General features: G+C 41.7%; 1 protein-coding gene across 7 annotated transcripts; it reads right to left on the bottom strand.

The window, feature by feature from the left end:
• Positions 1-295: 295 nt before the first annotated feature.
• On the bottom strand, positions 296-25,628 carry LOC121296675 (pyruvate dehydrogenase phosphatase regulatory subunit, mitochondrial-like). 7 transcript variants are annotated; one of them, XM_041222449.1, is made up of 18 exons: positions 25,132-25,628; positions 24,104-24,361; positions 23,720-23,853; positions 23,371-23,452; positions 22,196-22,359; positions 20,639-20,760; positions 20,161-20,278; positions 19,563-19,712; positions 17,258-17,450; positions 16,202-16,326; positions 15,758-15,913; positions 15,212-15,345; positions 14,638-14,786; positions 14,132-14,244; positions 13,643-13,737; positions 12,782-12,871; positions 11,924-12,106; positions 296-681 (listed from the first exon to the last, which is right to left on the bottom strand). In XM_041222449.1, the coding sequence occupies exons 2-18, from the start codon at positions 24,349-24,351 to the stop codon at positions 568-570; spliced, it is 2,370 nt and encodes a 789-aa protein (XP_041078383.1). In that variant the 5' UTR covers positions 24,352-24,361; positions 25,132-25,628; the 3' UTR covers positions 296-567. The 7 variants fall into 7 exon arrangements, with proteins under 7 accessions (XP_041078383.1, XP_041078376.1, XP_041078379.1 ...); XM_041222442.1 differs by lacking the exon at positions 296-681 and adding an exon at positions 8,803-9,678; XM_041222445.1 differs by lacking the exon at positions 296-681 and adding an exon at positions 8,803-9,678 and having other exon boundaries at positions 24,104-24,359; positions 25,162-25,628.

The raw sequence follows: 25,628 nt of genomic DNA, 5'->3' as shown, positions 1-25,628 counted from the left end.
CAGACACCTCGTCGCCCAGGAGATTCAGACAGCTCTCAGATTGGATCCTTTACTCGTTCCTATTTGCTCAACACAAACGTTTAAGCAAGCAATAAAAATAAAACAGAAAAAAATAAATATCTGGGAAAGCTCAGCAGTTAAATTAAACATACGAAGGGTCTGTGAAATATGGAGGCTGACAGCGCTGGAGACTGAAGCCCTCTGTCTGTCTGTCCAAAGAGCAGACAGTTTGAGCACACAACTCCCAGTTCTGGCAACTCATCCAAAAAACTAAGTTGGCTCATCAGACCACTGATGAAAGTGAAGTCGAAGGACAGCAAGGTTGGCCCCTTTATTGTATAGCATTGTCGTACTGCAGAATTATTACAGAGTAACAATAATAGCTACATGAATTAAACAATGTTTTGGGTTCCCACGTAGAAAACGTTTGAAATTAAAAGTGAAAAACTGCATGGCATAGCAGACGTTTCAAATTGTTGATTTGCAGATGATTACAGTACATCATATGCTATTAATGTAATAATAAAACTTGCATTTAGCATTTTCTTTGTGGGCACCCACAACACATCACTCATCAGCTATACAGCAATGGGCCGGCTTCATTTTCCGGACCGGTTCTCCCTCCTCTATCTTCCTGTTTCCATGGAGCTGAAGAAAATCTCCATCTGCTCCTCCCTCCATCTGATGGACAAAAACAGATTATACGTAGTTTGCGTTGCTTGGTGTATATTTTTGTACACAGTATTTTTAGTTTTAACATGCTTTCCCCATGGCTATACTATGCATTAGTATATCACGGTTTGTCGTATGCTTTACCACACCTTGCTACTCCTTACAATTCTTACCAATGCTTTCCCATGCTTTATCACACTTTGCTATGCTTTTACTAGGGGAAACTTGAATAAGGGCTATTTTTATTCCCTATTATTGATTCTGCTCCTGATGTACCAGGCTTACTAACTATTTCATCAAAAATATCATTTTTTAACCACTTGGTCACCAATGTGTTTTTCAAAGCATTCTATTCTTAGCTTCGCAGAATTGTCACGCTGTATATTAACAATGAACACTAAAACTCTATTATTTCCATTACCCTGCAGTCTCTGTTCAGCAGAGCTGAAACGGGGCACTTGTGAGTCTGCCTCAAGGTGAAGGCCAAATTATGGTAGTTCCACAGTTGTATTCTAGGAATTATTTTTTAAGTATATCACTTAAAAGGGACAGAGAAAGTAATATACTTTAAAATGTTGACAAAAAGTACACAACCTGGGCAACTAAACACCGACAGGTGTTGACACAACAAATGTTTTGCTGTGGAATTCAAAATTACTACTGTAGGGAACGATATTGCGCTGATCACAATAGTGTTCACAAATAACATTTTCATTCATTACAGTTGACTATATTATACATGTACAACACATTTAATAATTAAACTTACCACATTGCTTTTTTCTGTATTATTAGTTAGAACTCTTCAATACTGTAGAGAAATGTTTGCTTGTAAACTTTGTTTTTATGGGGTGCGATTAGGTTGATAGCTGATAAATGGGACTTTGATAATATTATCAAGACCTTGTCCTCATTTATTTTCAGTGTAGTGACAGTAAGGGTGACATTAAAAGCAGGATTATTAAACAGGTTGACATTAATTCAATTTCTCAGTGTTAGGTAACACAGGATTAGCATTACATTCCAAGACTTCATTCACTTCTGCTCTTTCAACAGTGGAGCAATTCAGTTGTAGAAACAGACCCTCGATTCAGAATTCCGCATGGAATAGCTCTTTCCTCTAGTTTTCTGTGTTGACAAGCTCAATACCGGATTCAAACTTGCCATAACATTGACAGCACTGGAGTCTGAAGAACTCATACTACTTATTTATTTATTCATTTTATTCTGATGCTCATAAATGGTGAAGAATAATGACTACAGTGAGACACATTGCTGCAATAAGACTTTATACACCCCCTTCCTGCCAACCTTCCTGGGCTTCTCAACTAGACAATTTAATTATGATATGCAAACTAGAAGCTCAAAAGAAAGGGGTGCTTTTGCCCCCATGGTACAGGTTTATTGCCTAACAGCAAAGAACTGGAGGCAATAAAATGGGAACATTTTTCAAGGCATGCGAGGTGCAGGAGTAGGTGGATACAAACTTAGGTGTGATGCAGACAAACTATTCCAATTGATGTATGTAAAGTGGCCTTGTTCTTGAACAATGTGAAATTTTATGTAAATCCAAAAGTAGTAATTTATCCCTTTTTTTTACATATTTTTGGCAACAGTTGTGTAGACTGCTTATCACACCCAAGCCTCACAAAACATGCTCCATGACCTCTTGTAACCCCACTCAGCACCAGAATGATACTCTCACAGGAGGCTGGGTCTGGAATGTGAGTCACAGGCAGCCCGCCACACTAACTCAGGAGCGTGGGACAATAGAAGGGAGGGGGAGTGGGCGGAGAGACCCCTTTTGTTCAGGACAAGAGGACGTGGGGAAGTGTGTTCTGAAAGGGACAGTGCAGTCTTCCTATGTCAATGACTGGGGTCACCATGGAAACACGTCATACGGGGAGGCCTAAAGAAAAGCTGCACAGATTAAAAATAGAACTGCTTTCATTGAAGCAAATAATGAATATCCTGGGTTTCACTCGCAGCCAATGACCAATCAGGAAACCTTGGCTGGCAAGTAAGTTAGCGTCTTTCAGCTAAAATCATAATTTAAATGGTTCCATCCTGTACCTAAGTTGTTTCTTGCTAGTTTTTATATCGTTATAATAGTCTTTAAATTTGTACTTGCTTCAATTAACAACTCGCCAATTAGTTACCAGGAATTATACCAGACAATGTCAACCAATCAAGATACAAGCACAGGCAGGGGGATGCGTTCTTAGACTGGGGTGCTGCGTGCTGGCGGGATGAGAGGGGCTTTCCCTATTGAGAGAGCTTTTTGGAGAAATCTTTCTCAGTGATTTCAGACAATGGCATTCCTGAGCGAGGCTAGTTTCTTTAGAGAGGAAGCAAGCAAGTCCAGTCACAAACACCAGGGCCGCCACAGGACAAAGCCAGTCGCTCCTGCCAAATCTTCCAGAGTCATTCCGAGTGAAACCCCCCGACCAGGGCTACGCTCATAAAGCAGCCCCTACTCCCCACGGAATGACTGCCTATCACCACTTGCTCTGTTGAAAAGTCAACATCAACATTTAAAAGTACAGACTGGTCCTTAAAGAAACAGGTCAAAGCCTGCTTTAAAAACTACAGTCATATTAAAAAGCATGTGTTAAAGTTTTGTGCAAAGGTTTGTTCTCGGCAGCATGTTTGGATTGATGTTTGCCATGTTGTTTTCTTGGAAAGGAGTGAGAAGTCTGACAAAGACCTCACTGTTAAAAACGATTTAAAAAATAGATTATTTAAAAAAAAAAAAACGTACTTGGGAGCCAAAGCTTTTTTTTTTTTCGACTTCATATATATAATTTATATGAAAAATAAGTCTTGCACGGCTCAAAAACAAAACAAGGTTACTTTTGTAACGTTTCAAAATATTTTTAACAGAGCAATACTTGAGAAGTGACCCAAACTGGCCAACATTGCACACTGGCACAAGTACTATAACTACTCAATTAGCTACTGAGAACCTAAGGTAATGTAACAGAAATGCTCCACATCCAATCCTGTGAGGCTCAGGCTAAGGTAAGGTACAATATTTATACCTGTAGCACAGGAATTAAATGTACCGCATAACAGCAAGAAAAATGGAAAATAAACAGGAGCTCGAAACTGAATTTGATTACTGAAGTATCCTGTAGCCAAACCCCAGTGTGCTACAGTTCTGGGGGTCTGTCCTTATCAAGCTGCAAGAGCAGACTGGGCTATAGCTTTGCAGTGTCTAGGGTAGTCCACACAGGTAAACCAGCCAGGCACAAACAACAAAAAACAAGGTGTCAGGCCTGCATGCCAGCCAGGGGAATACTTAAAAGAAATAAATAATTAAAAGGTGTGTGTCATGTCCTACTAGGCAGTTTTCCTGTGGACCTGCGACACGCAAAAAGAGGTAAACCTAGATTGCCACCTTGTGATCTACAACAGGAGGTCTGAAATTTCCAGTACAACTTATCCAGTGTACACGTCATCCTGCACATTGAACACCAAGGCACAATTTGAAACACTTCATGTTTTATTATGGAGTGCATCTCATCAGAAGAGATTTCTGAAGAAGCTGTTTACTAAAGCTCAATGCCTGAATGGTAAAGGCAGGTTAAAGGCAGTAATTGTCAGAGTGCTCGGGAGATATGAAGGCACTTCAGTGATTACAAAGGAACAGTACTGTCCTGCTGAGCAAGATGAACAGGACAGTCAGATCCAGAACAATTAACTACCTACTCCAAAAATGAGGACATTCAAGACATCTATAGGTCTTATTTTGACTAAATTGAAATTAGGGATGATAAATTACAGTACGTTTCACACACAAAATGCTTTATTATTTTGAATGAACTCTTTATATTAATATTTAGGTTGTAATGTTTTTAAGGAAAAGCCTTGGACAAAAAAAAAAAAAAAAAAACAAGGTTGGTGAACTCAATTAAAAGAAAAAAAAAGTGTTTGTTTGCCAAAAGGATTTTCAGCATTATCTCCTTAGCATTTTCCTGAAGCTGTTGTGAATGAGGTGGCTAGCACATGTGCATTTATGTTCACTATCATTCATTCAGTTTTTATAATTCATTCTAAATGGCCACAAGACTAGAATTAACAAGGCAGTACATCCAATAAAAAAAACTATTGTGACAGCAGTCATGTCCTTTCCCCTTTCTTGCTACATAAATCACAGCCGTCGAGTTAAGCCAAGACAAGGCACAAAGGCAGAGCCTCAAATGCATTTTCACTCTGAAACTTTATTATTTCAAATACGCAAAGCAGCAAACACATGTAAAGAAATACAGAGGAACAGCAGAGGAAGGCTTTGGGACCTCTTGATGCCGGATTGGCCCAAAGAGTGGAGACCAACATAAAGGAAAACTCAACGAATATATATTTCACATGTGCAATCAGTGTTCCCTCCGAGGCTAAAATGCGCACATTTTTCGCAGTACAACCTTCTCACTCGGTTTACTAACTTTCGCAAGTTATTCTCATAAATATCAACCTCAAATCGAGACTCCAGCCTCTCGAGGTAAACCTATTATTTTGAGACCATTCTTACAAATCATTAACATAAGCAGATTTGTGGCTGTCTTGCAGCTGATTACCCTCTGGAAAAATGCACTCTGCTCGGGCACCATTGAATCTACTGGTACAGGGTGGGCGAAGCAGGCATTTAGCGATTTTGCCTGTAGAGGTTGCTGTTCATGAACTTTAGTTTTTAACTTGCCGTATAATTGGATACTAAAAGCAGTGAAGCACAATCTCCCTGCAGTATTTAGAAGTATAAATACTCCAGTAAACATCACAATACTCACATTGACGTTTTTTGTTTTATTTCCCTTTTAAAAAAAACACCTTTCAGAAACCATCTCAAGCATTTTGTAACTGGTAGAAATGTAATCAGAACATTAGTCGAAAATACACATTTAAATGTATAGTAATTGAAGAAGTCATACCATGTCCATTATTATTATTATTATTATTATTATTATTATTATTATTATTATTATTATTATTATTTTTTGCGAGTTTATTCATCATGTGACTTCAGTGTCTCTGTTGAAATTCAACATGGCGGCTGCACCAACGAAGAAAAAAAAACAATGTTTCAGTAAGAGCTAAATGAGGATGGTGTGATAGTATTCTTAAAGTTTTGCTGTAATTCGAGTGATCATGTATGAGTCAATACCATTAAATATCGTAATGCCAGTCATAAGCACGTCAAGAAAGCAATAAGACGGCAACAATGGCAAAGCACTGCATTCTTCTATGCTGAATTATTGTTTAGTTTATTTCTTTCCACGCTACCTGCCTTTAATGAAGCTATACTTAGCAATTTTAAACCATGGCCGTTTCTTAATTGAATTATATTTTCTGACAACGAAGAAATTAGCTCAAAACTATTTCTCTAGCTATACAATCCTTAAAGGAAACTGCTCATTTTACTGTGTAAAGGATGTAGTCACCACACTACACACCGCTGGTTTCATAAAGACATTCTGTCAGGAGACACGCCTCTTTAAATCTTGCAGATAACACTGCAGTTAGGAAAGAAACAATTGAGAGGATTAATTATGCATTTACATTAAAAGGAGCACGATTTAAATTATAATCAGGTAATGCATAGCAGTGAACCTGTTTTAGTGCAACAAGTCAGTCAAAATGCCTTTATCAGTGTTTCATATTTTATCCTGGTTATTAGTATAATGCCAGTAAAATGCTAAACTTAATGTGTGGAGTACTGTACATAGGATTACTCTCACATGACATTGCTGGACTGTTACTGTTTTACTGTTATATGCCAGCAATAAGCTTCATTTATTTTCAAAACACCTTTATTTGTAGACTGAACTACTGTGTTAGTGGAAGACTAAATATGATTCGCACAACTGTGCTGCACTTTTGGTTTTCTGAACTGTGGTAATATAATTCCTAGGTTTTACTGTTTATTTTAATGCCAGCAATGAGCCAAGTGGTGTCTATAAACATTATGACAGGTCTGAAGTGTCTTCAGGTGCTTTATTTACTATTACAGCAACAAGAGTCTGACTGGGAAAAAAAAAGAATTGTGGTAATAGTTATTAAATTGACTTAATTTAACTAGCAACATTATATTTATGTTCAAATGCCGTATTTAATTATTATTACGTTGATAAAAAAAAAGTGGGAACAAATGGAATTGGCCATTTTTGAAAAACGGAATTTGGTATTCCCAAGAATGGAACAATTAGTAGCCCTAGAGATGGTTACAATTGAAGGCAGTGCAGATGCCAGTGTTTTATGCAGTAGTATAAAGCAATTTTATGCAGGCCACCAGTTAAGCATGCAGTCTATATCTACAATAACAACCGACAGGGCTGCATAGGCTCAGAGGATGATTCAAAATCACAGGCAGAGCCACAATAAATGTCTTGTTTAAATTTAAAGTAAATTGTAAAATTGCTGAGATACCTGTGTTGGAATATTGTTTCAAAATTGTATAATGCAACAAAAATATATCAAAAGGGTTAGTGCATGGCCGAAGGTTTCTCACTGATAATTTAGCCTTTCTCAGTCAAAACGGCAAGTTTCTCAATATCTAAAAAGCTTGGAGGGAACGCTGTGTGCAATAAAACGGTATCTACGTCCACAGCACCCCCTACTGCTGGAGACTGGTAGTGCAGGAGCTACAAAAACAAATGTTCTTATGTCCTCTTGGGAGTGCTGATCCTTTCAAAGTGCTCTTTGCATTTTGGTAGATAGATTGAAGGGGGGGGGGGGGGGGGGGGGTGAGGAAGGTAAACTTGTACCAAACCAATTATAATTACACAGAACTCAAAATCCCAAAATTGTACAGAACGAGGTCTGAAGGGTAGAATGTTTAGAGCAATCTCATTCCTGTACTCCTGTGCTGTACCTGTCCCTGCAATATGCTTCAGTGCAATCGTGACTGATACTTTCAATTTGATTTTTAGTTTTCAAACTGTGCAGGTATTTGAATAGAAATTCGCTTTCTAGGTACCTATGCAGGGGGACCAGTACAGTTTCATAGCACAGGTGATTAGTGATGCAGTGTTAGATGGGTTTACTGTTCTGGGTTTGCTGCTTTCAAATATATGGACACAATGGGCGTAGGTCATTCCCCTACCACCAAAAAACAAAAGCCCTCATTTAGTTTTAAAAACACAATATTAATAGTTGTACAAAACTAAGCAATAATCTTTTTTTTTTTTTTTTTTTTTTTTTTTTATGCATGCACCTTGCCCAGGTGAAAAGCTGATTGACTGCTCTTGGAAAAAGTAGTTACCAGTCTTGTAGCAATTACAGAATTCAACACCTCACTCACATCTATATACAAAGACACACATACATACTTACATGTATATAAAAAATGAATACACAGTACATATTATATGCACACATGGACACATGTGTCCATGGTACTTTCTTCATTATACACACATGTTCATGTATATATGTGTGTGCACATGTAAACATATATACAAATAAATAGATGTACAGTGTAGGTTATTAGATGATTCAGTATCGCCTGCAACTCAAAAACACAAGTCTACTTAATATTACTGTAAATAAATTCCTTGTTAAAAATTTTGTGATGTTTCTTTATAGAAACTGAAATTAGAGTCCCAAAGAAAAAGAATAGTGTAAAAAAGTAAATTAGTGTTCTACTGCATGCAGTTGTTATTCTTATTCTTTTTTTTAATTTTATTTAGAGTGTCCAATTATTTTGCCCCGGATTTTCTTCCCAGTGTAGAATGTTGAATTATGTTACCCCAACGCTGCAATTCCCCACACAGGATATCCTGTGACCAAGCCAATTTCCTCTTTTACAACCATGAACGCAAGAAAGGATGTCAGCGAGCTACAGGCCTCTAGAGGGCAAAGTCCAGAACTGCAGGTGTCTGCTTGAGCTTACTGGGTGCCTGGGCAGCAGGGTCCACAGGAGTCTGAGCCGATGTGAGTCAGAGCCAACACTCCCTCTAGAATCCCCAGCAAAGAATAGATCTGTTTTTAGTGTGTGCTCTCTTTGCTGGGGTTGTAGATGAGGAGTTCATGGTTTTGCAGTAAAGGGTTTTTACCCATGCTGGTAAGAAGGCTGTATTTTAAAATCACTAAAATGGAACAAACTAATTAAGGTAAGAGAAAAGATGACGCATCCATCCTTGATGATGTATTGAAAAATTGAGGCTTGGAAGTCTATTATCCTTTTTTGATGAGTGCAAGTTACACATCTTTCATACTCAGATATGCTTACTATACGGTAAGTACGTTTTCAAGCGTCCAGTGTCCAAAGGTATGGTCACCTTCCAAATAAGACCATACATCACTAAAATGAACCATCAATCATCAGACAGATACTGAACTAGGTACAGGTAAACCTTAATGGTCAACACTGTAGTTTAAAAAACAGGAGAAGTGGACTTTTCACTATGCTGGGTTGCAGCATTGAATGCATTAAAACATTTTATCAAGATGATTAAGATATTTGACTAATGTTCTTTGGGTTTGAGCAATTCCTGTTAATAAATGATTATTTGAAAAGTAAACAACTCTCAGTTATTCTAAGGCGTTCCAGATTCTTCAGACAAACGCGCGCCCACAGGCCACAAAGAAGATGGCCTTCCTCTAATTGCCCTGGAAGCTGCTGAGCTCCATGTCATCCTTGCGGCGGCGCTGCTGAGCGAAGAGCGAGCTGAAGGGGTACAGCTTGGCCTTGGCGTGGTAGCGATGGCCGGCAATCTCCACCTCGTATTCTCCGCGGTTGATGAAGTCGGCCGTGACGACAGCGGACGCACCCGGATCGGTCTGTGGTGGCTTCACGAAGCCCAGGCACACGTGTCTCTCTAGAGTGTAGCTGTAGGCGCTGCTGCTAGTCACCCCCACCAGCTCCTCATTGCGGTAGATGGGCTCCCCCCACCAGGGCCAGAGGTCCAGCTCCGTATTGTGGTCCTCCAGCAGGAACATGATGAAGCGACGCCTCACCCCTGCCTGCCGCTGCTGCAGCAGAGCCTCCCTCCCGATGAACTCCGTCCCCTAGGCAGGATTGAGAGGAGGGATTACATAGGGAACCTCAGCTAGAGATGCAACTGGCAATCTGGACTGTAAGCAGTCATGACAGTATTATCAACGATTGTGTGTGTCTGGATTAATCATTCTGAAAAAAAATCAATAACAGTATTAAATTCAATAACAAAATCGGTTTCTGAAGGCTAAGAGGGTTACGCATTAGTGCTACAGGTTTCATTGTTCTCTTTCTTTTTAATTAGGCAAAGGGAAAAATTCTTGTAATTCAGGTCTCCCTCCTCTTGTGAGAGTGTTATTGCTGTATTTTTTAAAAAGTTAGTACGCAAAAAGCTGAGAGGAAAAAGACATGTACAGTAGAAGAAAAAGAACTACAAATTAGGGAGAAAGTTGCAATTAATTGGAGTTCAGACAAGATTTAAGATAACTGTGACTCCAGTGATAATAAGGAGACAATTCTTGACAAATGGAAATGTCAACTTTATCCTGATTCCACCCTCCAAAGGAAACAGGTCATGGTTTAACAGGTTTGGCAACACTCTCCTCAGTGTTGCAGTAGTATTTCTTCAGTTTGTCTGCTGTTTTCTTGAATACCGATTGTAAAAGCACATTCCGCTCTGCATCTTCGCTGACCTTTTCTTTTGTATTGGAGTCTTCCCAGTTTGTCAAATCCATTACAGTGTTGTACGATTGATGGATAGAAACAAAACACATCTCGAAAGATTTGATGGTTTTCATCAATGGTTTGGCATACCGAGCAATGAACTCTGTGTCAAGTGGCAAGCTCATGTCATTTAAAAGCGAGATCAGCCTGTCCATTACTTGAGTATCAGGTGAAATCTTCACTTCACTCGTGGGAGTCACTTACATGCTCAGCGTGGTAAAGAACTGCTTCAAACCACGAATTCCATCGTTTCACTACTGGTTCTGGACTATGAGGCACTTGGTCAGGACTAAACTCTTTTTTTCTGCAAAGAAAGCCTTGAAATGCAGTTTGTGAGCTGGGCGGTGTTTAAACATTTTTTTTCATTGCAGCAGTGAATTTATCGACTTCAGAAAAATGAACACACCACTGATTGCTAGCCAGACTTACATTATGTGCATTGCACGTTACATGCACTGAATTAGGAAGCAGCCCCTCATTAAATACTCGAGTACAGTATCTTGCATTGTCTGTCACTACCCCAGACACCTTATTAAAGTCTATATCAAAATTGGTCAGGCACTTGATGACAGCTTGAAACAGTTGAATAATTTACCAGATTAAGAACAGGACTGTCCAAAAGAAATGATTGCAGCTTTTCTGAACCACTCGTTTGGGGTACAGCAACGATATGCAGTACAGAATTATCTTTGTCATCTGTTGACTCAAACACAATGCATCAGCTTTTTTCATACGCCCTTATCATACGCCCTTTCTCTGTACTTCAAACACTTTGGGTAAGTAATCTTAGCAAAGCATGTTAGCAGAAGGAAGAGCACCTGTTTTTGGAATTTGTTTCTGAATGTACTCCCTTAACACTGAGTTATCCAGTTTCTCCATCGGTATATTTGCACTTGAGAATGCCTTGACAAGTTGAAAAAATATGACACATTTTGAGCATCACGACTCTCGGTGCTGGAATTAAGCATAGACATGACAGTTGTCTGACATTTTGCTTTTGATATCAAATCTGTCTCTGCTTTGCATTTGGCATTATGGTGCCGATCAGAATTTAACTGTACATCAATATTTGACTTGCATATGCTCTAACGTGACATTGCAGGTTGTACAAAACCACTTTCCACAGTCAGCGTGCAATTGATTGGGATACTGCTCTGCACGATCTGAAGCACTGATATTTTTGGCAGTTTGAGTCTTTAGCAGGATTCGCCATTTTGCCTACACACGTGGAATGACTGTACTGTATGTAAACAACCGTTTGTCATTAAGTTTCGCCAGATCAGATGAGTCTGTTCAAGTTTTAATGCGCATGACAAATTGAACAAATACTGCCAAAGCAGGAAATACTGTAATAATGGGGAAAAATGTGTGTTGCAAACCACAAAATGTATGCAAAATTGTATGCAAAGTAAGCTAATTAAAATCTAAATTGCGGTGGAAGTCTAATATTGCGGAATCTGCAATTTCCGCAATATATATAAATGAAGTAGGGCCTTAGCTATAAGTGAGCAATGACATGAAATCCATCCCTGTGGACATTCACTGCACTTCCTGATTTTGGTCAAAGCTACAAATAATCCCAGATCCACTGACCTTGTCGAATTTGACCCTGAACTCACGCCCGCACTCCAGGGGGGTGGTGAATGCATCCAGGTCCTGACCCCAGAAGGCGAAGAACTTCTCGATGCGCAGGCTGCGCAGGGCGTAGTAGCCAGAGTTGCGAATCCCATACTTCTGTCCCACAGACATCACCTCATTATAGACGTGCAAGGCATACTGTAAGAGAGAGGGGACAAAGGCAGCAGTTGGACAGAGAAAGTACTGCAGGGGTGAAATACGTAGTTAAACCTTGGAATCAAACACGTTTCAGAGTTGACACTTTAACACTGGGGATGTTTGTAACCAATCACAACGCCATTGAAAGAAGTCCTCCATCACAACTTTATAAATTGCAACATGTATTTGCGTATAAGGTTGCGTATGTACAGTTATATAGGAGAAAGACTGAAGAAATATTGAACACAGTTACTTCGATGCAGACACTAAGACTAACTAACACCTGTATTCAGCCTGCATGCTTGACAATGGTTAAACGTTCAGGCAAAATTCTAAACGTTTTCAAAAATACTAACGCCCCTAGAGTATAGGAACAGCATGCACACCTTACACAAAAGCATTACATATAGTCAGCGTTGAAGTCTATGTGATTCCAGCCTTGGCAGTCAACATTGTGGAAACGCATGTCTCAACCTGTCCTTTACTGGCAGTAAATAATAATAATAATAATAATACCACTGCACTTGGGGGAAGGACTGCTAATTAAAAACTGTTCCTGTATATTAGAAGAAGGGATGTTTATCTACTCATTAAGATGGGTAAAAAGGGCGATGCCCTCCCTCCTTCCCTCGACAACGAGATAAGAATTAACAATTTCCTAGAGTAGCAGCTCACCTCAATAGGGATGTAGAGCATGAAGCCTGGCTCTCCAGTGTGTGTCATGCTCATTACCCGGATCCCATTGGCGTACCCCACACTCATTTCCTGAGGGAGAAAGAACAGCAGACCTGAAGAGTACATACTGTACCATTTATTAACATACAGCTGGCAGCGTGGCACAGTGATGACAGTATGGGGTATGGGAGTCAGGAGCGTCCATCCTGCCTTTTGTAGTAAGTGCAATTCTAATAGAAGAGGAAGTGGCTCTGGCTCTATGACCATTCAAGTCTTTCACACAGCTACACAACAACGCAGGATTAATCTGGTGCTGCACAAAAGGAAGGTCTACACTACTCATGGAGGTACAATCGAGCACCTCAGTCCAAATCTGAACACCCCTGAGCCTCTCTGAAGCAGAGACTGCTGAATGTGGCGGTTTGTGTTGTCCGCTGGGAGCTAGGTTAAGACAATCAAACACGTTCCACTTGTGACCTGAACAGGATTCGAATCCAGAATTTGTGGTGAATGGCATGAGAAGCTAGGGGATAAGTCTGCTGCACAATCCCTTAGACATCTCCTTATTTGACACCCAAAACAAACATTTGTTAAACAGAATGCCCCCCTAAATGTTTACAGTAATGTTGTGCATACCACTGAATACAAAAAAGGAGAGAAAAACCAAAGTTACATATTCTATACATTTTTTAATATTAGCTAAAAAATAATGCCAGCCGACCAACCGTTCACTGTGCTCAACCACCAGTGAAGAACCCTGACCAAATGCAGTACATCAATGTTTTTTGGACATTGCATTTGTGTCCCATCTTAAAATTGCCAAAAAAAGAGAGAAGTTCATTTCAATGTAGAAACACGTACCTTACAGAAGAGTGAGGGGAAGTGGTCGGGGGTCAAGGGCACATAGGAGAGTTCAGAGAGCACATCCATTGCACGGGGGCCAATGACATTCAGCGCTGCACATTGTTGTGAGACAAGGAGAGTTTAGCAGGTAGCTCTTTTCACAGTCACACATCTTCACATATCCATACATGGCATCTTATTCACTGGCCACATTATTAAGACCTGTCTACCCGAATACATTTGGCATCGTCCTGGTGCGTTATATATCCCAGGTCCCTTGATTACTCTGGAAGAAGGCTGAACGAATCGTTACTTTCAATGCGGTGGTTATGGTTGCCATGGAAGATGCCACATCATGACTCTCTACCTACTTCACTGCACTAAATGAGTGTATGAACAGTTCTTCTGGCCTCATCAACAATGCTAAACTTGCAGCTGACTGCTCTTTCCATTAGTCTTTCTCATAGTTCGTCTAAAGGATGGCACCACCTGGAGGCCATGCCCTACCTGTGTACTTCCAGGTGACATCCTCAAGCTGCAGCTGGGAATCACTGGGCATGTGCTGCTTGATCCAGGACCAGCAGTGAATCTGCTGATCAGAGGGGGAGATGATGAAGAACCTGGCCAAGGAGGAGACGAAGAAACACACATTAGTGACAAGATGAGGACAACTGCAGGATAGACCTAGAAACACTGAAAATGGGAAGACTGTTCTTGTGCTAAATATAAGGCTAGACTGGAGTTTTCTTTCCTAAACTACAAGAGCTACACTAGTCCTATATCTGTATACAGACAGGTCTGTAGTGATAAAAAGTGAAAGCTTTGGCTATCAATCAATCCTGCTCATTACCTGCTATACTGGCACTTCAATATTTGCATTCCAAATGTTGCCCTGACTACAAGTGAGGTTTTGTATCTTGTTGAATGAACATCTTTATCCTCAATGAGATGAATAAAGAAAGGTAGAAACAAGCAGTGTATGTTGTGTAAACAAGAGGTAGGAAAATGCCAACCTGTTTTTGCTGAGCCGCACCACGCTGCAGTCGTTTTCGTAGCCGCCACGCTGGTTCAGCATGCCCGTGTGGACGATGTGACCCACTGGCACGTCCAGGTCATTGGCACACAGTCTCTGTAGCAGCTCCAAGGCCTGGTCCCCTGGTGACTATGTGCAGGACAGGAAAAGAGCAGTATCGTTGATATTGGTTCAGTTTCAGTCTTACTGGGCAACTTTAGTGATGTAACTTAATTAAGAAAATCAATGAATACAGCAGTCTACCAGATATAAACGTATTAAGTCATATGACCTCAATATTGGGTCTAAAGTCAAGGTCAGATTCTTTTAACACGCAGGGTTTATATAACTCTGCAAATCTTATGTCTACCTCAAATGGTCTCTAGATGCAGTCCCTCAGCCCTAACCACTCGGCCTTCCCTATTCCAAATCAGTTTTAAAAAAGCAAACCCTGTATTTTGAGAACCTCCGAGACAAGCAAACGCTCTTGGAAATACTTTGATTCCCCTTTGAAACTCACGGTGACGATACAGAATTGCCTGTTTAAACTACACATTTTAAAATGAGGTACTCACGCTGAGCTCAAACTTGCTGAAGGATGACATATCGACGACACACACAGCCTCCTTACAGCACTTCACCTCTGCCCCCACGATATCAAACCAGTCTGGCTTGTAGAAGGTTTTACTCTGATCCAGCGCCAGCAGGTCTGCAGTGGGAGAGAGGAGAGAGGTGAGACAGAGGGCTGTGCAGGACAGTGGGCTAGAGACTAGAAACATAGTAGAAGAGTCACACAAATAAATTCTCACCTCAACTATAGCCCTGGTGCCAGGGCAATTCACCTCCTTGCAAAGGATGAAAATGTAAATGTAGCAGTCTATGCCAGCAGATGTCACAACTGGACACTAAATACAAGGATAATGGACTGTTGATGAGTCTTGTAACTAATTCTAGTTTCTAGTACAATGGTGGCTCCCGTGGTACCTGTGTCAGAGTTGTTTCTAAATGACTAAAGTAGGATTCAGATTTAATCTTTTTTAGTTTTGCATTACTATTTTATTGTACATCGCTCTGTGGCGATAGCGCATGTACTTATTGTACTGCGAGACAGGAGCACTGACCCTTGCCGGACGGTACAAAGTACTTGGCCCTCTCAAAGCCGTGCTTCTCCATCCAGCGCGCGCCCTGCGTGTCCAGCCGGTCATACAGTGGGGAGGTGCGCAGCTGTCGCCCTGTCTGGAAGTCCCAGCGAGGCACTTTCAGCTCATACAACAGGGCTTCAGGAGAAACAAATGGGGGATTAGTGAGCAATAATACTAAAAAAAAAAAAAACATGAAGTACTTTAACACAGAACACAGGGTAATGCCTTCACATCAGTCTCTGAGCTCTAACGACCAGGCCACACTGCCTTCCTCCAAGCCACTAAGCACTAACCACTAGGCCTCACTGCCTCCATCCTGTTCCATGAGCTCTAACCACTAGGCCAAAGGGCCTAACTCCCAGTTTCCACCAGTCTAAACTGCACCCCCCCCCCCCCCCCCAGTCCCTGCCAGCACACACTCACGCATGACCTCCATGACACGATGGCGCAGGAAGGTGCGGCTGCTCTGCAGGGTGCCGAAGCGCTTCACATCGAGGGGCCACACGTTCTCCGAAGGGTACCCATGGGTCATCCACTCTGCCAGGTACCTGGGGGAGCATGTAAAAGACTTCAAGACAAATAGGGGCCGGTGTGCCAGGCCTACCTTAAACAATGTATTGTTTGATGCAGCTCTCTAAGAAGCAGCTATTATGTAAACATGTGAGGTTAAACTGCTACCTTTGCAATATTCTTGCAAGTGTGAGACAAAATAATGCAATTTATTTACTCAGATAGATACAAAGTAGCAACTTTCTATTTGACCAGTCTACACTGTATGTGGACATTAGATTAATGAAAATTACCTCCAAATCATTCATCAAATCAATAAAGAACAAAGAAATGGAGAAACTAAGAAATGCCCATTTCAGTTCCCTTATTATAAGATGCGCAAACAAATAAGAACCGGCAAGTATTTTATTCATTATGAAAATACTGCAATTATGGGCGTTATACAAAATAAATAAATAGTAAAAACATTTTTTTTTTTTTAAAGGCCATTAAATTTAAATTTTAACTTGACAGTATTTGACATTACATATCAATACACAACTTATAGAAACTACTTAACATGAGCATAGCTACAATAAAATAAATCCAGCAATGCCAATCAAAACAATGCAAAATACCAGTAATAAACTGTAGTTTAGCAAACCCAGCTGATATAAATATGAATAATTCTCTAGGCAACAGTTTTAAAGGACCCAAAGAAGAAAGGGGTGGGGTTACCCTTGAATCTGAATCACTATATTATACAGCATTCAGTTTAAACAGTTTAGCACCTAAACTGTTTTTAATATTGTACCAAGTTTTAATTTGTACCCCTTTAAACCCGGTTTCAGCTGAGTTATGTCTTTGACTGCTTGTCTTAAAATTCTTAATATGTAGACCGGTGCGAACACGTTGTACTTGTGCCTTTGAATTTCTAGTGAAGGTCAAAGCACAGGGCCCCCAGTATTCCTGGGACGGTTATGTTCTCACCTCCCGCCGCCCCCTGCAAACGACAGCCCTGATGAGTTCATGCCCCCCAGCACAAAGTAGCCGTGCACGGTCTGCGTCTCCCCCATGATGCATCGCATGTCAGGGGTGAAGGACTCGGGCCAGTTGATAAGCTGGTGGATCTCACAGGAATCCAGGGAGGGCATCCTGCGCAGGAGGGCACTCAGCATGGGTTCTGTGGGCACAGACACACGACATTGAAACAGCAAGGCTGGTCACCAGCTTCTGGAGCTGAACTTGTCCACTGAATTGTAGTCCAATACTAGAAATTGGTGTTTTTAAAAACAGCATCCCCAGCAGCATGACCTAATTGCAATTCCAATTCCCTATCCCTTTTGATCAACTCCAACACATCACTGATCAGAATTGCAATCAGCAGTGTTCTGTTGAAAAAAAGCTTCTCACTGTGGCAGCAAATTACTTCAATAGAAGCCGCTGTTAGTCAATTAAACAGGCTTCAAATGAAAGCAGTTGAACAATCACAACAATTATTATTGCTCTAAAATATAAATTCCAATTCCTCCGAATTAGAATTGGGAATTGATTTTAAACAGGAATTGGAATTTAAAAACAAGAACTGAGCCCAACCCTGCATGTGTACCAAACATTAAGACAATAATTCAGTATATTGTCTCTACACAGCACAAACCTAGTCACATGACCTGGCATGGCATGGCAGCTATATTAGGTCAGACTTATGTTCACCAAGACTGACAGTCCAGGCTTCCGGGTGGCGCATCCAGTAAAAGGCGCTCCACGTGGAGTGCAGGATGCGCCTCATAGCCTGGAGAGCACTGGTTCATATCCAGGTTAAGTAATTTGCCAACCATGATAGGAAGTTACCAGGGTGTGGCCTACAATTGTCCGGCACTATAGGTCTGATGGCTCTGCTGTGGACCTGCAGTGCAGAAAAAGACGGCTTGGCAGGGTATGTTTCGGAGGACATGTGTGTCTACTGCCATTTTGCCAAGTTGGCACAGGGGTTACAGCAGTGGACCGAGATCCTAAGCAAAGTTGGTCTGAGGGCAAGATGTTTTTAGCCTGCTGTGGAATTCAGTTTATCTTTAATGGATCATGGTGTGCGCTGTCAGCTAGGAGAACACAGAGGACAGCCCAGAGCAAAGTTTATGTGTGTGTGCGCTAATTTCTTTAACCACTGCATTGCTCTCCTATTAAACATCAACCCCCACTGAACAGCTGTGGATATCTGCGCATCCACAACTTTAAATACGACACATAGGATTGTCAGATTTATCTAAGAAGTTTCTTTTTGGTACGCCACATATCTGTATAGTTACTGTTGCAGAATGGAAGGTTGTGCTGCTGTGGTCAGAGTGAAGAGTAGCAGATCAGATCAGTTATTAGAGAGGGCTGTGGTGTGAAAGGCAGTGGGTTTGAGTATCTCAGCGGCTAGAGAGGGCTGTGGTGTGAAAGGCAGTGGGTTTGAGTATCTCAGCGGCTAGAGAGGGCTGTGGTGTGAAAGGCAGTGGGTTTGAGTAGCTCAGCGGTTAGAGAGGGCTGTGGTGTGAAAGGCAGTGGGTTTGAGTATCTCAGCGGCTAGAGAGGGCTGTGGTGTGAAAGGCAGTGGGTTTGAGTAGCTCAGTGGTTAAAGAGGATAGTGGTGTGAAAGGCAGTGGGTTTGAGTAGCTCAGTGGTTAGAGAGGATGGTGGTGTGAAAGGTAGTGGGTTTGAGTAGCTCAGTGGTTACAGAGGACGGTGGTGTGAAAGGCAGTGGTTTTGAGTAGCTCAGTGGTTAGAAAGGTAGTGGGTTTGAGTAGCTCAGTGGTTAGAGAGGGCTGTGGTGTGAAAGGCAGTGTGTTTGAGTAGCTCAGTGGTTAGAGAGGGCTGTGGTGTGAAAGGCAGTATGTTTGAGTAGCTCAGCAGTTAGAGAAGGTTGTGGTGTGAAAGGCAGTGGGTTTGAGTAGCTCAGCGGTTAGAGAGGGCTGTGGTGTGAAAGGCAGTGTGTTTGAGTAGCTCAGTGGTTAGAGAGGGCTGTGGTGTGAAAGGCAGTATGTTTGAGTAGCTCAGCGGTTAGAGAAGGCTGTGGTGTGAAAGGCAGTGGGTTTGAGTAGCTCAGCGGTTAGAGAGGACTGTGGTGTGAAAGGCAGTGGGTTTGAGTAGTGTATGGCGTTTAGTGGGCTGTGGTGTGGAAGGCAATGGGTCTCAGTAGCTCAGTTTGCAATATGGGCTGAATTGTGGAAGGTAGTGGGGTAACTCCGTGTTAATGGCACTAGACTGCAGTCAGCAAAAGTAACATAGTGAAAAAAGAGAAAGATAAACTAAACACCAAAGTGGTCCCAGTCTTCCTGCATGCCCTGGATCTCAAGCTGACTCCTTCCCTCTGTGAAGATGGGTTTCGGATTCTTCTCAAAGCCGCCCGACAGCACGCCCCCCTGCCAGGCTCTCGCATAGATCCGACCATCCAAGTCCATCACCACTGCAGGAGACAGAGAAACCAGCTTCAAACCAGCTTCAAATGGTCAGCCTTTATTAACCCAACTACTCCCCATAACTCCAACATACTTACAAATAACAAAAATGTCTGTGTGGCGTGTAGATGGATGTACAGTACTAGAACCTCCACTATACAAAGTTTCCGCACATGTGTACCTATATTAAGTTCAATTGTATTACTCGAGGCAGCATGCAATAAATGTTGATTAAACGTTGTCAAGGAGACAAAAATAAACGAATCATGGTTCTTGGTCCATTCCCCAGCTCTAAATCCAACTGAGCATTGCTGTATCAAGTTGAAAAGGAGCTATGGTGTTATTGTGTTGAGAAGATGAAACATATCATTTGAGAAGAGTTGCAAATTAACTCCCAGACTTGTGCGGGTCAAGATGGAGCTGGGATAAATCCATGTCTCTGGTCATCCTGCTCACCTGGTGTGTGTGGCTGGAGGGGCTGCTCCAGAGGCTTGGTCAGCAGGTAGAAATGCTCGCAGGCATGCACAGGCACCGATACAGGATCCTCACTGGACAGGCCCAGCTCATACGCCCACTGCCAGTAGAACACAAGGAACCACACAGTTAGGGATATCCGTAACCAGTGAAATTGCATTTGGATAAGAAAATACTACAATCAGGTGACATGACTCCATACAGACATCAGGTAAAAGAAACCAAATGTGGATTTTTTTTTTTAGTTTTAGTAATAAGTTACAGAATTAACATTTTAAATTATAGGCTTGCTGATGAAGATTGAGAGGAAAACTGTGTTAATAAACCTCTTGCTAATTAATACTTTAAGAAAGCTGTGTTTGAGACTCTGATTTAGGGAAAGTCCCTTGACAAATCGAAGTACAAGCACAAGTTACTGCACAATTTGTTTAATGAAATCTGCAAATGTCAGGATACACACCTGTCCGGCACAATTCACAAAATAGTCACAGTCGATTGTCCCGCGGTCCGTTTCCACCCCTGTCACCTGACCCTTCTGGACCATGACGTGATTGACACTTGTGTGTTCATGGATCTGCACTCCTGAAATAAAAGGGCCACAAGTCACTCAGAAAAACAGCAAAAAACCAAACAGCAGTGAATTACCAACACCATCTGGACATGTAAAATAATGCAAATTGGGAGTCTGTAATATATTTGTGTATCTAACAGTACATACATTTTAAATGATTTAAACAACTTAGATCTACCACCATTTACAACAGACCAGAGACTGCTTTTTACTTACTTTTTCTTAAAAGAGGGGAAATGATCATGTTACAGCATAACTCATTCATGACTATAAACACTCAACCATGAGATATTGATCGTACAAAAAAATATACTTATTTATAAACGTATAAAAGGTGGTGAGGTTTGAATGTCTTTTGTGTTACTTATCAAAACAAGTTTATCTGGTTACAAAACTAGTAAGAAACAACTTCGCTTCATATAAAGCTTTGGAGCCCATACTGTACTACAAAAAGAAAAAGAAACATTCTAATAAATTTAGTCAAGCGTGCCATCATATAAAGGCATTGAAAGACAATGATAGAGAAACTTTTGTTCTTACTAAATATGCCATCCTAGATAATTGTCCGGGTATCTAACATTGACTGTTCTATGTTTTTGGTCAGTCACCACTTTTTGTTCTATGTTTTTGGTAAGCAACCACTGCAGAAAGGCACACTACAGTAAAATGATGAACAAATATTCATATGCATCTATTGAGGGATGCCAAGATATTTAATAAACTATTTCAGGTCCTGCTACCTTTTCATCACCTGGTTGACTGTCCTCCTGGTAACACCAACAGCATTGACTTTCTCCACTATAGAGGACCGTATGGCCTCTTTGGTAGTATAACTGATGTTGGCTGAGGCTTTTCCCCCCCCCCATGCGCCAAGAGGACTATGGTGCCCTTCATCTGACATATTTTTTTGTTTGGTTTGATTTTCTTGCTCCACAAATCTCATACAGCAACTACTGCTCTCTGCACTCCTAACTCACCTCACCCCTGGGCTGTAAGTTGCAACGTTAAACAGCCCGATGCACAGGCGGCGCTCATTGCAACCCTTGTTATCATGACCGCAGCTTATTATTTGTGCGTGTCGAGTAATTTGCATCACTCACATAGGCTTACATAGGCTGCAATGCAGAAGAATGGCCTGAATTTTGCAACCACAACTGTTTGCACTGCATTATCCTTACATCAGCCCCTTAATGTGCAGTAAATTCCCCACACCCATTGTTCTGCATTCCTAGATAATAGGTAACATTAGGGGGCAAGACAGCTTGCTTACTTTTAGGAAGCAAAGGGTTCGAGGTGGGACTAAAAAAAAAGGCAATAAATGGCTCACCAAAGCTCCACAAGCCAGCAAGGGTGTACAAATACCACCTTGAGCAAAAGCGTATCTTAGTATTAAGGATGAACCCGAAAACACTAAACATAACATTGAAAAGTATAAATACCACTCACCGTTCTTTGCTGCAGCCACCACCAAGGCATGGTTAACATCGGGAGGAGACACCACAGCATCACCTGGCACATGGACCGCCCCCACCAAATCATGAATATTAACCAGTGGGTGGAGCTCTGCCACCTGCTTTGGGGTGATGACATCACAGGGTATCCCCAAAACCCTGCAGGCAGCAAAACCGAGAGTATGGCTTTACATACTGAGAAAACCACCAGTAGAAGTTTGATGAGAAGCCCAAGTTAACTTCCTGTGCAATAAACACTAAAGTAATCTGTCACGTATTCGCCCATCACGTATACGCCCTAACCGTTTATCAGCGCTAATGGAAAATGGCTACAGGAAAGCAAAAGAGAGTTGTGCTTACAATTGAAGGTTTTTTTTTTTTTGTAAACCTATGCATTTTGCTACTGTGCAAATACCCAACACTAATGTAAGTGTATACAGCACTGTGGCAGTGCAGGAGTCCAGCACATGAACAGGGTTTTCTGTGTAAATGTATATTGTAAATAGTGTGTATTTATTGTAATTAATTAATGAAGTACCTGACTTACCTGGGTGAGCCTGTCTGCTGTGTGCAATTACCTGGTGTGGAATATATACCAGCGAATGCACGCACCCACGTGGCAGACAGCTACACCGTCAAAAGCATCAATACCCTGTATTTTTCTAAACAAGGGACTTGGGGGGAGCTCTTTAATAAAAGCTGAATCTCAAAACAATAAGTGGGTGAATATAGTAATTGTTACAGCTGTGTATAGTGGTATCTAAAACAAGATTCATTTATCCAACTTTTTACATATCTTACTGTGGTCCCACCGCAATCAGATACGTGACGGACACTGTATTTATCTATTTGTTTGTTTGTTTGTTTGTTTGTCTTACTTTAAGCAGGATAATTACTCCTCCCAGGGACTACGACATTAGAAATGACCAGCATAGGTGCATAATAAGCCTAAATGCGAGGCTCAGGAGAGTCCTATTACCTGCTGGACACAAAACAAAGTGTCTCAAACGCATTAGCGTTGTGGCAGGATGAGCCTGACCCAAAAGCTTGTTTAAGGTTATTACCCTTTTTGGCACAGAAACAATCCAGTCAGTTTCACGCAAGCTGCCACATTACTGAGAACAGACATACAAGACTAAAGACAGTGATGAAAGCCAGAGCAGCACTCACTTGAGGCGGGAGGCGAGGCGCTTTAGCGAGATGAACCGATCCTGATTCTGGGCGAGGCAGAGGGAGCCTGTCTTCACATACCCTGCAAGGCAACAAGAGGCATCACACACCATGGGAATGTAACATAGGGCAATATATACTGCTTACCCTGTACTGCTTTTCTGACTGTCACCCTAAGTTTGAGCAAGAAGACATTGTTTTCTAACTAAACATATTTTTAGTTCAATATTTTGTTAATAATTAAATGATTAAACAACCACTTTTTTTGATAAACGGTTTGTGCCGATAGCAGAATTATAGTCTCAGCGATCATTTTTCAGGACGCTGCTTTAAAAGCTGAAAGACTTACCTGTCTTCACCCCGGTTTCCTGTTCCAGCTGTTGATAAAGTGTGTTGGAATAGTCAGCCATCTTACTCTCAATTGGGATGTGCTTAGCTGTGCTCACAATACCAGCACACAGCCGAGTCGTCCCTGCGCCAAGCCTGACACACAGAAAGAGTCAAGCAGTTATTTCCATACGAAAGTAGTCTTATTTTATTAAAACAAGTCCTCAATATGGCAGCTTTGTCAATGCCATTGTCACGAATACATACAGTATCACTAAAAACAAAACAAAAACACTCTTTTGCACAATGTTATTGTGTTTTGTTTAACTTATTAAGTTTGTGCAGCACAAGGCCACAAACCAACCCATTGCTCCAGACTCTCATGAAGCCAATGCTATCCAGCTACCTTCCCTGCTCCAGCAGCACCACGTCCTTCCAGCCCAGCTTGGCAAGATGATAGGCTACAGAGGAACCCACAATGCCCCCTCCACAGATCACCACTCGGGCCTGGTTGGGCAGTGGGGTGGGGTGGGGTTCCCCTGCAGAGGCCAGGCCCCGTCGCCCCAGCAACAAACCCCACCGATGCATGTCAAACTGGAGCCTGGGAAACATGGCAGGGGCCAGAGCCTTGGAGCTTCGAACGCAGCCTCGCATCACAGTGCCTGCCGAGGGAGAAGGGGTAAAGTTAGGGCACAGGGACCTACAAACTACAAATAACCGTGGTCTGTAGTTTCTATACAAGAATCTCAAACTAATCACTTCACCAAGATTGGGGCTGGACTGAAAATCGACAGACAGCACACACTGTTGTGTGGAAGGGCAGTCCCTGAGTAATGAGTAAATGTGTATTGCAGAACATGTATTCTTTAATACTGTATATTAAAGCTGGTAAAAAAAAAAACAGCCAATCAGGTAGCAGGTGCTTCCCTGATGACTGCACAAATTACTGAGACATCTCAAGCAACCGTTTCAAACTGGGTGGTCACTCTGGTGCAGTAGTGTAAGATGTTCAATAAACCCTGAACAAAAGTTAAGCAGTTTAAGTCAAACAAAGCACAACTTCAGATCTCTATGGTCTTCTTTTACCATTCTATGCCACCACAACTTTGTTCTGTATCCTGTTCTCAGTTGTATTCTAGAAATCAGAAATGTATTCATCATTGGTATGTAAAATAAAACTGACAGCCAAACAAAAGCTTCACAATATCCCACAAATACTATCATAATTACAGCAATACTAATATTCGCAAATCTGTTACTACAAATTACATTATGGTCCTTACTCACGTTATGCTGTTTTCAAAGCAAATTGTAACTCCGCCTACTTTATCAGCGAGTTCCCAGATGATTAAAGCCGGGATTCCCTTGGCCTGCTGTATACCCCCACCCCCCCCGCCACCCCCATACGCCCCCCCGACTTTGCGGGTAACCTCTCCTCCTCCCCCCGCCTGGTTTTGCGGGTACCTCCTCCCTTGGTTTTTTTCCCTTTGTTTTGTATTTGTTCCCCACTCCTCCTCCTCAGCTCAACCCTGGATCGTCCTTTTCAGGATCGGCGCGGCCTCCTCGTTTGTTACGGACCTGCTTAGCAGTAACACTTCCCTCTTGACTGCAGGGTTTCGGTTCTTTGCCAGCTCGTCTGTCCTGTCTGCCCTTAGATACTAGTACAGTTCTACTCTACCACCTGTTAGCTGTTATCGATACGTAGTCCACCTTTTCACGCTCGCTGGTCCATAATGTCACCCACAGAGCCATCTAGTATCATCCCAGTTGAATTTCGCGTTAGCTTTTTTAACTGTAGATCAGCTACGACCTAACCCTCGGATAAATCTCCGATCTCCGAGTACCGTCCATAAGCGAAGAGCTCTCTGTCAGTAGCCTTACTGCGAGATCAGTTCAACACTACCAACCTAAATGTAGAGGGGTCAATTCAC

The sequence above is a fragment of the Polyodon spathula genome, chromosome 21 (genome assembly GCF_017654505.1).
Source record: "Polyodon spathula isolate WHYD16114869_AA chromosome 21, ASM1765450v1, whole genome shotgun sequence".
NCBI lineage: Eukaryota > Metazoa > Chordata > Actinopteri > Acipenseriformes > Polyodontidae > Polyodon > Polyodon spathula.
Note: the sequence above shows the minus strand (reverse complement) of the source record. Positions and strands in the feature narration are given on the sequence as shown.

Coding starts and splice junctions, on each gene's coding strand:
- LOC121296675 (XM_041222442.1), bottom strand. CDS start 24,351: ATGCGAGGCTGCGTTCGAAGCTCCAAGGCTCTGGCCCCTGCCATGTTT. Junction 20,761..22,195: donor GGTGGCTGCAGCAAAGAACG/GTGAGTGGTATT, acceptor CTTTTATTTCAG/GAGTGCAGATCCATGAACAC. Junction 12,107..12,781: donor TGCTCTACATCCCTATTGAG/GTGAGCTGCTAC, acceptor TCTCTCTTACAG/TATGCCTTGCACGTCTATAA.